Source organism: Miniopterus schreibersii, assembly GCF_964146895.1.
Source record: "Miniopterus schreibersii genome assembly, chromosome: 4".
NCBI classification, from domain to species: Eukaryota; Metazoa; Chordata; class Mammalia; order Chiroptera; family Miniopteridae; genus Miniopterus; species Miniopterus schreibersii.
In genome coordinates this window covers 44,918,789-44,933,756 of record NC_138105.1, presented here as the reverse complement: position 1 = coordinate 44,933,756, position 14,968 = coordinate 44,918,789, and the positions used below count along the sequence as shown (strand labels likewise).

Here is a 14,968-nt window from a genome sequence, read left to right as displayed (position 1 = left end):
TTTTAAAACAAAACCTTTTTCTTTACTTATGTGAAACAAATATTGCTTTATTTTCAGAGATCATTTTAAATCTACATTTTAAAATGCCTGATATTTATGCAGTTGGGCAGTAAAGGCATGTTTCTATTTTTGTTCTTTCATACACACAAGAAAACAGAAGAAGGTTTTTATTTGGATAAATTCATAAGCTTTTCAAAATGAATGGTTAATGGAAAAGTAAAAAGTGCTTTACTTTCAAGCCAATAAATGCAACAGGGTGAAGCAGTTTTTATATGTATTCACAGTAGACTGTTTTAAGGGTAGAAGAAGGAAATGTCTATGTTGTTTGGGGAAAATAATGTATTTTTTCAGATAAAATTTTTAAAGAAGATATGGTAGCTATTTTTAATGTAAAGAAATTATTTAAAATTAAATACTGCTCTTCCCTCTCTAATTCCCTCACTTCAATGTTTAACTAATAAACCATCTTGTTGAAACAAATTATTAAAAAGTAAAAGTTGAATTTTCTACTAGTAATACTACTCGCAATATTAAAACAAGGTGGTAAACATTCAAAGAGAGTGCTGTGGGCTTAAAGCTTTCAAGCTATTCTAGACTTGGGGTCATAACTGCAGAGCAATGGTAATGATATGGTTTCCATAGCAACTGATTCATTGGAGGGCTAGACCTCTGTCTAGGGTGCTGTCAGTGTATGTGGAGTTTCAGTGAACAGAAAGTCCCAAAGAAGGGTCTGCTTCTACCTAATCCAGTTTTAATTGAACTCTAGAGACTTTGAAGTGAAGCCTCGGACCAGGAATATACTATTCCAATAAGAAATAAACCTCTTGCTTAGCTAGGCCTCAGCTGCTTTTCAGTACTGACACCTCTTCCTAATGAATACTTTAAAGAAATGTTGTTATATCAATTGCAGCTAGTAAATTGTTAGTTAAGAGAGTCTTTGTTTCTATTTTAAACCCTAGCTATCTTTACCATATGTATAGATTCCCACTTACTTTCTTTGAAGTCAGAGTAGTATTTGTGTGTAAGATTTTAATTTTTGATTCCTTTGGCAATTTTAAATAATTTTCTGTCTCTCCTCCTGTTTCTCTTTCTCTGAGTTTTAAAATATTAGCAGACCTGCTTATATTTAACTTTGGAAGCACACTGTCATATAGTCAGTATGACACCATTTATGTCAGATTTGAAAACAATACAAAAAGTGAGGTTATTTATTAATATATATGTACTAATAGTATAAAAACTTCCATGGGAACAATAAACCTCAAAACAAGAATAGTGATTGGCTCTGACAAGAGGAAAATGGGATCGGGAAGGGTTATACATGGGAATTTCAACACTATCTGAAATGCTTTATTAGTTTCCTAAATGTATGCAGTGATGTGGCACATGTTAGGATTTTATAAGGTTGAGTAGTGGGTACATGGGTCTCATGTCATTTTCTGTAATTTTGCATATGTTTGACATTTGGTAGTAAAACAAATTTTAAAGTAGCATGCCACTTGCTGTATTTCAAGTAGATTTTTTTAATGACTATACTGCTTAATGGAATGGGATATACATAGAATGTTTTTATTAATTGGAAAACTATTTCAATACACTGAAAACTGACAAGTTTTAGTATATTTATTTCTGTTAAAAATTGGAGTATCCTAAAATATAATTAAATCTTTAGTTGTGTGACCATGCTTTTGCAGTGATTGACATCACCATTATGAGCAACAGGTCTTATTATATATCTCTGTAGTTGTAAAAGATAGACTTTTCAGACCAGTGTATGATATCCTTAACATATCACAGAGCTTAAAGGATCCCGGGAGTGGGCCAGACTCTGCCACTAACTTCCCAAGGGAATTTGTATTAAGTATTTTAACTCGTCTGGGTTTTCATTTCCTTATTAATAGATAGATGGGAGTATAAGTGCTACAGAACACATATTGGGGTCTCTACCATTTGGTAAGTCCAGGGTGGCAAACTCAAATGCCAGTGGAAACTAGGGAGATCATAGTAAACGAGTGAAAGAGTGGAAACTGCCCAAATGCAGAGTGCATGCCGATTTTCACCATGTGGAATGTGATTCTTGTTTGTGTGTGTGTGTTTTTAAATATATCTTTATTGATTTCAGAGAGAGGAAAGGAGAGGGAGAGAGTGAGATAGAAACATCAATGATGAGAGAGTCATTGATGGCTGCCTCCAGCACGCCCCCTGCCTGGGGATCGAGCCCGCAACCCGGGCATGTGCCCTGACCGGGAATCGAACCCCGATCTCCTGGATCCTAGGTCAACACTCAACCGCTGAGCCACGCCTTACTGGGCTGGAATGTGATTCTGTATTTGACAGATACTTCCATTTTTGCCTGAGATACCAAAAATTTGAATATTTATGTAAATATCCATTTTCTCCTGTACTTTCAACTAGTTGAAATTTTGTTAAATATCATATGGCCCAAACAAAGTAAATATGGGCCATGTATGGAGCTTAGGGAACCATTCATCGATTGATTTAATCATTCATAAACATCTACTTTGTTTCAGACAATGCTCTGGAAAATGGCAATAGAGTATATTCAGAGCCTTTGCTCTAGTAGAACTTAGATTGTAGGATAAATTCTTACTATTCATTACTTTTCTTCTCTTTGCTTATCCCACCTTCAACCCTACAATGCAATATCATAATCAAATGTTTTATTTGTACTTTTTAAAAGTAGTGGTTACTTTTGAGAGAGCTATCTTAAATGTTTAATTGGTTTTTATGGATTTTCACCAGGTTTTGATAGCAAACACATCTCATTTTCTTTATTAATACTACGTGAAATACTGGTATGGAGAAATTCCACATTTGATTTTTCTTCAACACCTTTATAATTAAGCTTTTGAAATGAACTTTTTAAAAAACAAAACTCAAATAACAAAGGGACAGAGTGGCTTAGGACTAAAGACAGGATTACTTTTAGTTGGCAAAGCATTCTAAGCTATTGCGTCTGTCACATGGGATGACAAGAATTGTAACAAGTTACTCTGACAACCACCTACTCCATAGAGAGATTATGCCGAGTTCATTGCAGGTTTGTGTTTAGCCTGGCTGACAAAATGATACTTAACCTCTTATACAGTCAGTCTTTGTGCTTTCTGAATGAGTGACTGTTGCCTTAACAATGACCTTAAAAGTGTGATTTTTAAGAGTTAGTCACTTAAATATATTTTTTTAAAGTATGTAAAAAGTAATTCTGGTTCCATTAAAATCATATTATATAAGACTGAATTGTATATGTCATCTATAAGCATGTAGGACATTCTTTTCAGGAGTTTCTTCTTTTTAAGGTTTTATCTAAAACTTCCCGTAATATGATTAGAAAAGCATTCACTAAATAATGCAATATGTATTTCCTGAAAAGAAATTAATGATATCACTGCTTTAAGAAGCCCTCAAATATATTTATAAGTAGTTGTTTTATAATTTTATTCTGCTTCTTTTCCATAAATCCCAATCTATTTTTTTAGGGAGAAAAAAAGTAATCCTTCCAAATTACTTTAATAATCGTTCGTTCAATTCTTAGAAATTATTTTTCTTAATAGGGCCTTTCCTATTTTAATTGGGGTTGGGGGCAAAAAAATGTGTTTTTTACTTACTTGGGATTATTTTTTTCCTCACTAGATCCTGGCATATACAGAAGGGCTTCATGGAAAATGGCTGTTCACAGAGATACGGTCAATCTTTTCTCGTCGATATCTTTTGCAGAATACAGCCCTGGAGATCTTTATGGCAAACAGAGGTAATATGTTGCAGAAGCATATTGTTACAAAGCTAACGTCCATCTCTCTAAGATTTCATTTTTGAATAGTATACCCTAATGTTTCCATTTAGATAGTATTTTATGTAGTCCAGCCTCTGCCCCACTGACCTCTTTTTTGACCAACATGCATCTTCATCGCTTTCACCCCCTTGGTCATTCTAAGAATTATTTGTAGTAGTATCATTTTTCTGGCCATGTAACAGATTAGTTCAGAGCTTTATAAATATGGGGAATAGCTAAGCATTTAATCAGTTGTGGAATTTTGATGTCCTCAATTTTGCTCTGATGCTTGGACTCCTCGAAGGTGGCTGCATTTGGAGAGGGGAGAGGATAATCGGATGACTCATACATTATTTAATCTTTTGTCTAATCTATTGCCATTTATAAAAGGGACCATCAGAAAATGGTACTGCACTGTCCTACTTGCTTTGTATTTCATCATTCTTGAAAGAACTAAAATTCAATTTGTGGATTTAGAATGGAACTTGGTGAAATTCATTAAGACAAGAAAGAGAGACAAGGTGAACTTGGAGGAGAAGCATCGTTCAGTGTGAGTGGAGGCATACAAGGGAGAATGTATAAAACTTAGGGCCTTGTTACACATAACTCCTTGTACATAATAAGTAGGTTAAGATTTTCCTATTTTCTCTTTCTATAATCTACAAGTTGTCATTTAAGAAATGTACACAGAACAATATAATCCATTCTCCTTCCCCCCTTATGGAATCATGTGTCTTTAGGGAATACAGATTTCTTTAGGTAAAGATGGTCTTCCCTTTCCTATTTGATCTCTTCCCCTGCACATACCTCTTTTCCTAGTGTAAACATCATTCCTCCAGGCCATCATCAAGTGAATGTTTCACCTTTTAGTCCAGGCTGCATTCTTACTGTCCCAAGGGGCTTTCGGCCTTGTAATATTAATTGCCTTCTCATTCTCAATCATTTTTCTTCTTCGAAGTTTCTCGCGCATCCTTGCTTCTGTTTCTTGTTTTCTGTTGCCTTGCCTGTGTGATCTTGGTCATCTGCCATAGGCTCTGAGATTCTTCTGGGTTTTGATTATCCCCTGTATTCTGTGTAATAACGGGCATATAAGGAAGCCTTATGAAAAAGACAAGTTGGAGATACATATGGCCGTTCTAAATATGTTTTAGGTGTTCATTGAATGATTGTGTACTTTTTTACCTGAAATGTGTTGGTAACACCAATGTTTGAAAGCTATACCAAATTGATAAAGATTTTGGCAGCAAATATTTTTTAGGCTAGGTGATCACTCACAGCTTATATATGATTCTGATACTGAAATTAATATAATTAAAATTTCAAGACTGACCAAAATAATATTTCCTAAATTCTCTTTCATGATTTTATGACTCTGTTATTTTCATATTTTAAGGATACAAATTTATAGATGTCTATAATAAATGAACATTTATATGCTAAATATGTTTACATATTTTGGTGTACATTTTTTGATATTCTCAAAATGTGTACTTATTGAAATAGAAATGATTAAAAAGCATTAAATTTGATTGTTAACCACAGCAGAAAATTTTTCCTTCAGGTCACACATTATTCTGGATTACATCAACATATAAAGCATAAACATATAAACATTATAAAGAGAATATTTTTAAAACTTTTCATCATTGGAAATAAATATAGCTGACAGTTTAGTAGCTGTTATCTGTAGTCTTTTTGGTGTTAGATTGTTAACTATATAAGATTAAAATTTAAGATAGCTTTTTATGGAAATTCATAGATACAGTTAACTTGCCAAAATTCAGTTTTATAAATTCAACTTGTAGTTAGATAATCTCAGTTTTATATCACATTGATGCAACAACAGATTTTATAATTCTGACAGTAGTTAGAGAAGGAGCTGTCTATGGTATAGGCATTTAAAAGTGAGATGAATATTACCTCTCATGTATTAATACTAAACCTTGAATGCACTTTGATAAAAGTAATATGCAAAGAATGGTATTTAATAAATACCTGAACTAAGAGTAAATATTTCATCAGATCAAGAGGTCAGTTTACTTGAAAGTAGATCATACTGTATTCTAATTTTTTAAAATTATTTTTCGCAGTTGCTGTAATGTTCAACTTCCCAGACCCTGCAACGGTAAAGAAAGTGGTTAACTACCTACCTCGTGTTGGTGTTGGAACATGTTTTGGATTGCCTCAAACCAGGTACTGTTTTATATGAGAAAAATATGGAGAATAATCTGTATTAGTATGTGCTCTTGTTTTGAAATGCATAAACTTCTGTTTTATGTTTCTTAGTAAATATTGACTATTAGTGTATTGTTTTGAGTCAACTGAACTTTAGTCTGAAGAAACTAGAAAGAGGCACAAATGTAAACCAAAGTGAGTTGAAAAAAGAAAATAATAAGCATAAAGGCAGAACATCTATGAAAAAGTAAACAGAAGCAGTAAAGAAAAATTAATGTAATGAAAAGTTGTTTTTCGGTGAAGATTAATAAACATATACAAAACATAAATAAAAAGAAAGAAAATACAAATTATCACTATCAAGAATGAAAGAGAGTATCACTCGTTTTCTTTCATAGTAGGTACTGATTCATCATCAGTGCACTTTAGTTAACTAATAATTTAAAGAGTGTGAAGAGAGTATCTGGAATTTTTCTGTTGATTGCTGTAGGAATTAGCTGTTGGAATTTAGTTTACTTTTAACATACCTAATTTTGTATTGATTTGAGTTGCTTTTGATTAGTGTTTATTTCAAAAATTTTTAAGTAATATCTTGTTACAAGTGCACTTGAAGTAGAATGAACAAATAACTGTCAGGATGTTAATATCCTGGGGCTGGAGGACTTTCAGTGGTGAAGTCCTCACATTCCTCTTGGCAGTACTTACTTCCCCACCAAGTCCACCTCTCCACAGGCTGCTTGAGTGTCTGCTTGGCCTGGGAGCTGACTTTCCCCACAGTGGGTGATCCGAGAGAGTATGAGGCAGATGCCCTAGAGTCTTCTTTAGACCTACCTTTGGTAGTCACATGCCATCCTTTCTGTTACATTCTATTTGTTACGAGGGAGTCGTCAAATCAGCCCAGGCTCTGGGAAAGAGGAATCAAACTCCACCTCTTGAAGACAAAGTATCAAAGAATTTGTGCACATATTTTAAAACTATCACAGGTCACAACTTTTATGTAAACAGAGCACATACAGTGGCCTTTCTGGATTATATGCAGTAGTTGCTTTACAATGCAAATCAGAGTTTTGATTAGATAATTTTACAATTTAATGAGAAATTTCAAGGTTCAGAAGGAAGCAGATCAGAATTGCATAGATATCCTTATAATAATAAAAGTTATTTTCTACTAATTATTTCTTTATTATAAAATAGTTTTATCACCTAATATGTGTTATCATACTTGAGAACTTTTTGTAATGTTTTTCTACAGCTAAAACTAAAAGTCTTAACTCAATAAATCAGTCACTTAAATAGACTTTCAGCACTTACAGTGGTATATTCTATCTTCATACAATGTAATACTGTTTAGCAATCAAAATAAATGAACTACTAATACATGCTACCACATTGATGAACCTTACAAACATTACGGTTAGTGAAAGAAGCCTGATGCAAAAGACTGCATGATATCTAATTCCATTTATCTAAAATGTCCAGAAAAGACAAGTTTATAGACAGAAAGCAGATTGATAGTTGCCTAGAGCTAGGGATAAGAATGGTGATTAACTATAAACAGGCACAAGGCAAGTTTGTGTGGTGATGAAAATGTTCTCGGGTGCATTGTGGTGACAATTGCACAACTCTAGAAATTTACTTTGAAAAAAATCGTTGAATGGTATATTTACAGCAGGTAAATTTTGTGGTATACAAGTTACACTTTTATAAATAAAGCTTTTAAAGAGATAGCTACCTTGTCCTTAGTTGTAGAAGAACTGTGACAACATACTTATCTGAGATCCTATGCCCTTAGTAATCCTGCTATGGATTTCCCAGTGCTACTTATTATTGGTCAGTTGTATCCATCGTTATTTACATTGCATTAAGAAAACAGAAATCTTGGTCTTATATCAAGATGTATAAAAAAATAAGTTTTTCTTACCTCTGTTTTACCCTTGAATAGACAACTAAAGAGTTTACAGTCCTCTTCTCCCTGTTATGAAGGGTATGCCAACATAATATTTAGCTGTATAATGTACAACTATGTTGTCTTTATGTAATGACTATTAAAATTGATAAAGATGTGAATACAATTTTATTTGTATTTCTGTTACTATAATTCCTTTATATCAGTAAAGCAGTGAATTATTAATTATTTTATTATTACTGAATCTTATGGGAACCTAGATATCATAATGGCATTGTAATGACAGCTTACCTTAATGAATAGGACATGTATAATAGACCTGTGGGTAGTCCAGGTCATTTGTTTAACCATGAATTATAGGTGGAAACATCTCTAGCATTCATTAGTATGACATGAATAGAACTTTTCAGAATATACTGATATTTTGAAAAAGCAAAGGTTTTCATGATTTATTATTGCGGTATAATCTTAAGTTTAAACTGATTCTACATCAGTTTCTCTTTTTTTGCAGGCGTATCTCGTTAGCTAGTCCACGTCAACTTTTTAAAGCTTCTAATATGACTCAGCGATGGCAACACAGAGAGATTTCAAACTTTGAGTACTTGATGTTTCTCAACACGATAGCAGGTAACCTAAGCTCACATGTTGACTTATTTCAAACAATAACTGTTCATTGTGGCATGATTAGATTATTTGATTACTGGTATATATATCTTATTTTTATTTTTATTATTACTATATGAATATACCTTATCGAGTAATTTTTATAATAAAGTTTTGTATATGAACAATTGGCTACTTGAGAAAAATTAAAAATGGGTGTACATAGTCTTTTCCAATTTACAACTATTCAGTATAGTGAGAATGGACTCATTGTGGAGTAGAAGGAATGAGTAACCATAAAAAGTCTTAAGAATCAATTAATAACTTAGTTAGAAATGTATTATGTGATGTAACAATGAAACACAACATAAAAAAAAGAAAGCCATGGGTAAAATATTAAATAAAGGAATATTATGACCCATATATGAAAATCTGAAGACTAAATTGCCCTGTACAAGATCCATAATCCTGTGATATTACTGAAGATCATGCATTGAAACTGGTCACTTTTAAAGACTAAAGAATAAAAATGTGTTCATTTGTGATAATTAGAATAATGGAAACATTTGAGATTTAGGTCAAGAAACTGACACAGTTTATATTTGAGGCACAAAGGAGATACAAAGAGCATAAGGCATGTTGCTTACTCTCACAGAAGTTATTTTAAGTACAAATGTGAGCATTCACTTGATTCTAGAGCAAAGGAGTATAGAGTCAATAAAAAAATACAAAATAGCCCTTGCCTGGTTGCTCAGCTGGTTAGAGCATCATCCCATACATCAAAAGGCTGCAGGTTTGATTTCCGGTCAGGGCACATACCTAAGTTGTGGGTTTGATCCCAGTTGGGAGGCAATTGACTGATGATTTCTCTCTCTCTGCCTTCCTCTCTCTCTCAAATCAATAAACAAATCCTCTGGTGAAGATTAAAACAAAACAAAATAATATGGGTATTTAAAAGGACCGAGAGAGAGAGAGGAAATACAGACTTCCAGTTGGTGGAAGTAAGGAAAAAAAATCAGTTTATGTTTGCGTAAGGATAGGTATTACTTTAAGTAGCAGAGGAGGTAGTTGGGAGAGAAGTTACTTTATGTAAAACTGAAGACATAAGAAAAAAAAAAAGTTGGAAAATTATGAAGTGAAGGCAGAAGACAATTAATGGTTTAGTTTTATGCACACACACAAGATACATATTGTATATAAAGTAGTTCCCCCTTATTCACATGGCATACTTTCAGAGACCCCCCCCAGTCGATGCCTAAAACCATGAGTACTACCAAACCCCATTTATAGTATGTTTTTTCCTGTATATACATACGCTTCACGGCTTCTCTTTGGCACATCCTAATGGCCAGCGTCACTACTCTTGTGTTTGGGAGCTATTATTAAGTAAAATTAGTGTCACTTGAATACAGGCTCTGAGATGCCTCTACAGTCAAACATAACTGAGATGCTAAGTGACTAAGGGTGGGTAGTGTCTGCTGCATGGATGTGCTGGACAAAGGGGTGGTTCATGTTCAGGTGGACAGAGCAGGGTGATGGGAGATTTCATCACAATACTCAGAATGATGTACAATTTAAAACTTATGGATTTATTTCTAGTATTTTTCTATTATTTTTGGACCACAGTTCACCGAGAGGAACTGAAAGTGTGGAAAGGAAAACCAGGGATAAGGGGGACTACTGTATATGAGCATGTGTGTGTGTGTGTGTCTGTGTATCTGATGTGCATGTGTGCTCATAAAATATATATTCATAAAGGTATAATGAGAAAGAAAACTGGAAAGGTTGTGTGGAAATGGGGAAGACTTTCTGTCAATTTGAGGAGTTAGCAGTCAATTCATTGGGAAACTTGTGAAAGTTTTTGAACAAATGAATTATATTAGAACTGTGTGAAAAGGTAACTTGCAGGCAGAATGAAGGATAAATGGGAGTGGAGAGAAACTAGGCAGAGAGCAAATTCAGGAAGCAATTATATGGAAAAAGTAATGAGAGCCTGAATCAGAGAGATGACAGTGGGAATTGAAATATAATGACAAATAAGAATTTACAAGGTACAAACCATTTGACATCAGCTGACTGTGTCATTGCTTGTCGTGGGTTTGGAGGAAGTGTAGGGAGCGTCCGTGGCAGCACTCAGGAGTGGGGGAAGGCAACGCCGACGGCGCTATGCATTGTGTTCCGAGGCTCATCGAATGTGAAAGCTGTCACGGAAATCTCAGTAATTCGGTGTAACGCCCTCATTTTACAGATGACTAATGAATGCCCACAGGGCTTGAATCACTTAAAGTTGGTTGATTAGTTGGTTGGTTGGTTAATTCATGACAGAGAAATGAATCTAGTTTTGAAAAGCTCTGAGAATTGCAAATTGTTTCATAAACTTTTAATAAAGACTATTTTAATTGGTGCAGGCGTTCAAGTAACAAAAATTAATCAAATGTAGTTTATGAGAACATAAACTTTGGGAGCCAGAGTATTTGGACTTGAATATAGTTCAACCATTACTAGTTACATCATTTGGGGCAAATTACCTAACCTTTTGTTCCTCAGTTTTTTCATCTGTAAAATGGGGATGATACTAATTTCATAGGGTTACTGTGAGGATTAAATGAAATAATGTGTGGATAGCACCACGAATGGTATCTGGCACTCAGAAACAGTTGTTATTTTTAGTAAGTTATACTCCTGAATCGGCTTATCATTTTATTTTATTATTCTAGATTGAGTGACTGTTTTTTCTCTCCCAGGACGGAGTTACAATGACTTAAATCAGTATCCAGTGTTTCCCTGGGTCATCACTAATTATGAATCAGAAGAATTGGATCTTACCTTGCCAAGTAACTTCAGAGATTTATCCAAGGTAACTTCTCAGTAATAATCTGAAATATAATTGTCTTACATTTAAAAATATATTTGATTATATTTAATTTTCACATTACTTTTTAAAAATCTTTAAAATATAATTGTAACTTTACTATATTTATCTTTTAATTGTATTTTAGTATTTTCAGGTTTAAAATTGAAAAATGTAATGCACATAAAAACTTCATGGCAGTTAAAAGTATTAGGTTTTATATTTTTCCATGTACATTTAAAAAGACATTCTCAAATAGCATCTTCTTCTAAGGGTATTAGTATTTGATAAAATGTATGAGGAAAATTGTGGAAACTCCTCACCAGTACTCTTATAAAAGGACAAATAACCCTCCCTTACCCCAAGTCTTCTCACCCACCTCCCTGCTACCTCTTACCCTTCTCTCATCCATTCCTTGTCACAACAGAGTGGATCCTTTTTAAGTCTAGTGTGGAATTACATAAACCCAGTACTTAAACTTTTCTTGACTTTTCATTGAATACAGAATAAATCTTTCCCAAGTCAGAGCTTTGCTTTCTCTGCCTTTGCTGTTCATCTCCCTAAGTTTGTGAGTGGCCGACTCTGTCCGCATTTACATCACTTCCTCGTAGACACCATGACTGACTGCCTTCCTTCCCTCGTAGTCCACTCTCTGTTTCTTTCTGAGCACCTAAAATATTCTGCATTTTATTTATTACAATCTTTCTATCTACTTTTATTGGTTCTTATCTCCCCCACTAAACTTTATAATGATAGCATTTGTGTTCATAATTATTTCTCCCACACCTAGCACAGGGCCTGCCATTCAGTAAGTGTTAAATGAATTAAAAAATAAAACATATGACATTTTCCCCAAGTTATAAAATATTAACTATATTCAGTTTTTGAAGCATAAAACGTATAAATAAGAAAATAAAAATTACCCCTAATTAACCAAATATCAATAAGGAATAATTACACTATATAATAAATATACTGTTTTTTAACTTTCTATTAGTATTTTCCCATATCCTCAGGTATTCTCCAAAAACTTTCCTTTTCTGTCCTGCATTATCAATAAGGTGGATATCCTGAATCGTCATTTTGTGATATAAAATAAAAGTTTATATGTCTTTTTTTTTTTTTTTTTTTAGTTTTTTGTTATGGAGAATTTCAAGTATATACATAAGTGGACAAAACAGCATAATAAATTCCCATCTACCAATCGCCCTTCTTCAATAGCTGACAACTCATGGTTACACTTATTTTATTTTTACTCTCATTTTATTTCCCCCTTCCCATGTTATTTTGAACCAAATCCCAGAAATCATGTTTTTCCATTCATAAATATTGTAGTATGCACATCTAAAAACTAATACCCATAGCAAACCTAAAATATATATTTAAAAGTATATACTTTTATTGATTTCAGAGAGAGGAAGGGAGAGAGGGAAAGATAGAAGCATCAGTAATGAGAGAATCAGCTGCCTCCTGCATGCCCCATGCTGGGGATCGATCCAGAAACCCAGGCATGTGCCCTTATCTGGAATTGAACTGCAATCTCCTGGATTATAGGTTGATGCTCAACTGCTGAGCCACTCTGGCCAGCTGGGTGCAAACCTAAAATATTAACTATAATTTTTTATATCATCTAATACCCAGTAGATATCACATTTCCAATTGAATTACAACTTTTATAATTATTTTTAGTTTGTTTATTTAAATCAGTACCCAAATAAGGACCACGCCTTGCGATCAGTTGATATATAGCTCTTAAGTCGCTCTTTATTCTGTAGTTTTCTCTTCCATCTTTTTTTTTTTAATTTAGTAGTTGAAGAAACATATTGTTTGTCTTATTATTTCTCAGTGTGGATTTTACTTACTGCATCCCTGTGGTATACTCTAACAGGTTCCTCTGTCTTCTATATTTCTTATAAATTGGTAGTTGGTTCCAGAGGTTGATAGAAGTCAGATTAGATGTTTTTGACAAGACCTCTTCATAGGGAGTTTTCATGTTATTCTGTCAGGGGTATGTGATATCTATTTTCCTTCTCTTTTGTGATGTTAGCAGCCACTGATATTTAATGCCTGGATCCATTAGTTTGGTGAGGACTGCAAAAAGGTGGTATTTAAATTCTGTCACTGCTGTTGCATTTATTATTGGGAATCCTTGTGTAATGAGACACTTCCCTTCATCTACTATCAGGTTAGTCACAGATCAGCAGGATTTCCCAGGTGACCAGGAGAAACAATAAATGGATAAGTGGTTTTTGCTTTTGTTTGTGTTTTTCTTTATAAAAAGGGAAGCCTTGCACTTAGGCTCTAAGACCCTGTAGTATTTTACTGGCATCTGTAGAACTCTCTAGTATAAACTGAGGACTGTAGTAGTCTGACGTGTATGGTGAGCCATGCAGTAGGTCAAGAAGAAACACTGGACAACTGTTTAATTCTCGGGCAGTTATATCCTACTCACTTCATCATTTGAATTTCATGTACATAAAAGTAACATCTCATTTTTCATTAATTTGTTAAAATGTAAAATGTGCTTCACCAAATAAATTACATTTCAACAAATAACCTTTCTAGAGTTTTAGAAGAATCTCCCCTTTTCCTAACTAAGTCCTTCAGTTTGGACTTCTATTTAAGCACATAGCTTATTAAGACTTTTTGTGCTTTGGAGGATTTTTTTTGTAAGCTCTTCAGGATGTAGTAAGATGAATTGTGGACAGGGTGCATGCTTCCGTCTTGATGGAACAGTTGCTAATGGTGATAAGTGGGAGACTGTTTGGATATTTGTGCTGAGGCTGTATTTCTGTCTTCTAACATCATTGTCCCTGAACAAGAGCTCCCGTAACCCTGTTACCTTCTCATACCTCTGTTTCTTACCTGCTGCCTCCTTTCTCTGACCCTCATCTTTGTTCTCTGTCCCACTAAAAATCTTACCTGACCAGAAGAAAGCCACCGAACATTTATTTTTAAGTGTAGGCTTTGTGATGTTTTCATTATGAGAGTTCATAGAAATAATTTTAACAAAATGCTGTTATAGATTATTTGCCAGCTAAACAGGATTCTTTTCTTTCTTTCCTTCCTCCATTTCTCCCTTCCTCCATCCCTCCCTTCCTTCTTTCCTGCCCTCTCTCCCCCTCCCTTCCTTTCTATTATTGTTGTTGAAAGTATTACAGATTTCCCCTCCCCCCCCTTGATCCCCTCCACCCAGCATCCACCCCCACCCTAAACAGGATTCTTTATAAAAATTGAATTTTACTTGTATATTGTAACTGTTTCTAAGGAAATTGCCGAATACTTTTGTAGGGTGGGTAAAAGACTGTTTTAACTAATGCCTTTATAACTTATCTTTTGTATAAAATAAATTAGACTACTTTTTATGTTCCACTAGATGAACAACAATAATTTTACTTTTTAAAATTTTGTTATCGAGTAAAAGTAAAAGGGGGAGGGCCCAGTTTCAAAACCAAACCAAAACAAGAGTTGCTTTCATTAGTCTCTATCCATGTATGTTCATATCCACTATATAAAGACATACAATATCATTTTTGTGATTTAGTGTCTTTAATTGTATCCATCTTTATATTATTAGGTTTTGTGAAATATTTGTACTTTGGGCTGAGTAAGGAGTATTTGTAAAGAGTGCTTACAATAAGAA

The 14,968-nt window shown here is 33.9% G+C and overlaps 1 protein-coding gene across 2 annotated transcripts in view; it reads left to right on the top strand.

Annotated features, from left to right (window-relative positions):
* The window catches only part of LRBA (LPS responsive beige-like anchor protein), a 504,599-nt gene that overhangs the window by 340,487 nt on the left and 149,144 nt on the right, over positions 1 to 14,968 (top strand). For both annotated transcript variants that reach the window (XM_081135597.1, XM_081135598.1), the window contains exons 41-44: positions 3,652 to 3,769; positions 5,881 to 5,983; positions 8,383 to 8,498; positions 11,219 to 11,331. In XM_081135597.1, coding sequence (XP_080991723.1) covers positions 3,652 to 3,769; positions 5,881 to 5,983; positions 8,383 to 8,498; positions 11,219 to 11,331 — 450 coding nt within the window. The remainder of the gene's footprint in view (positions 1 to 3,651; positions 3,770 to 5,880; positions 5,984 to 8,382; positions 8,499 to 11,218; positions 11,332 to 14,968) is intronic.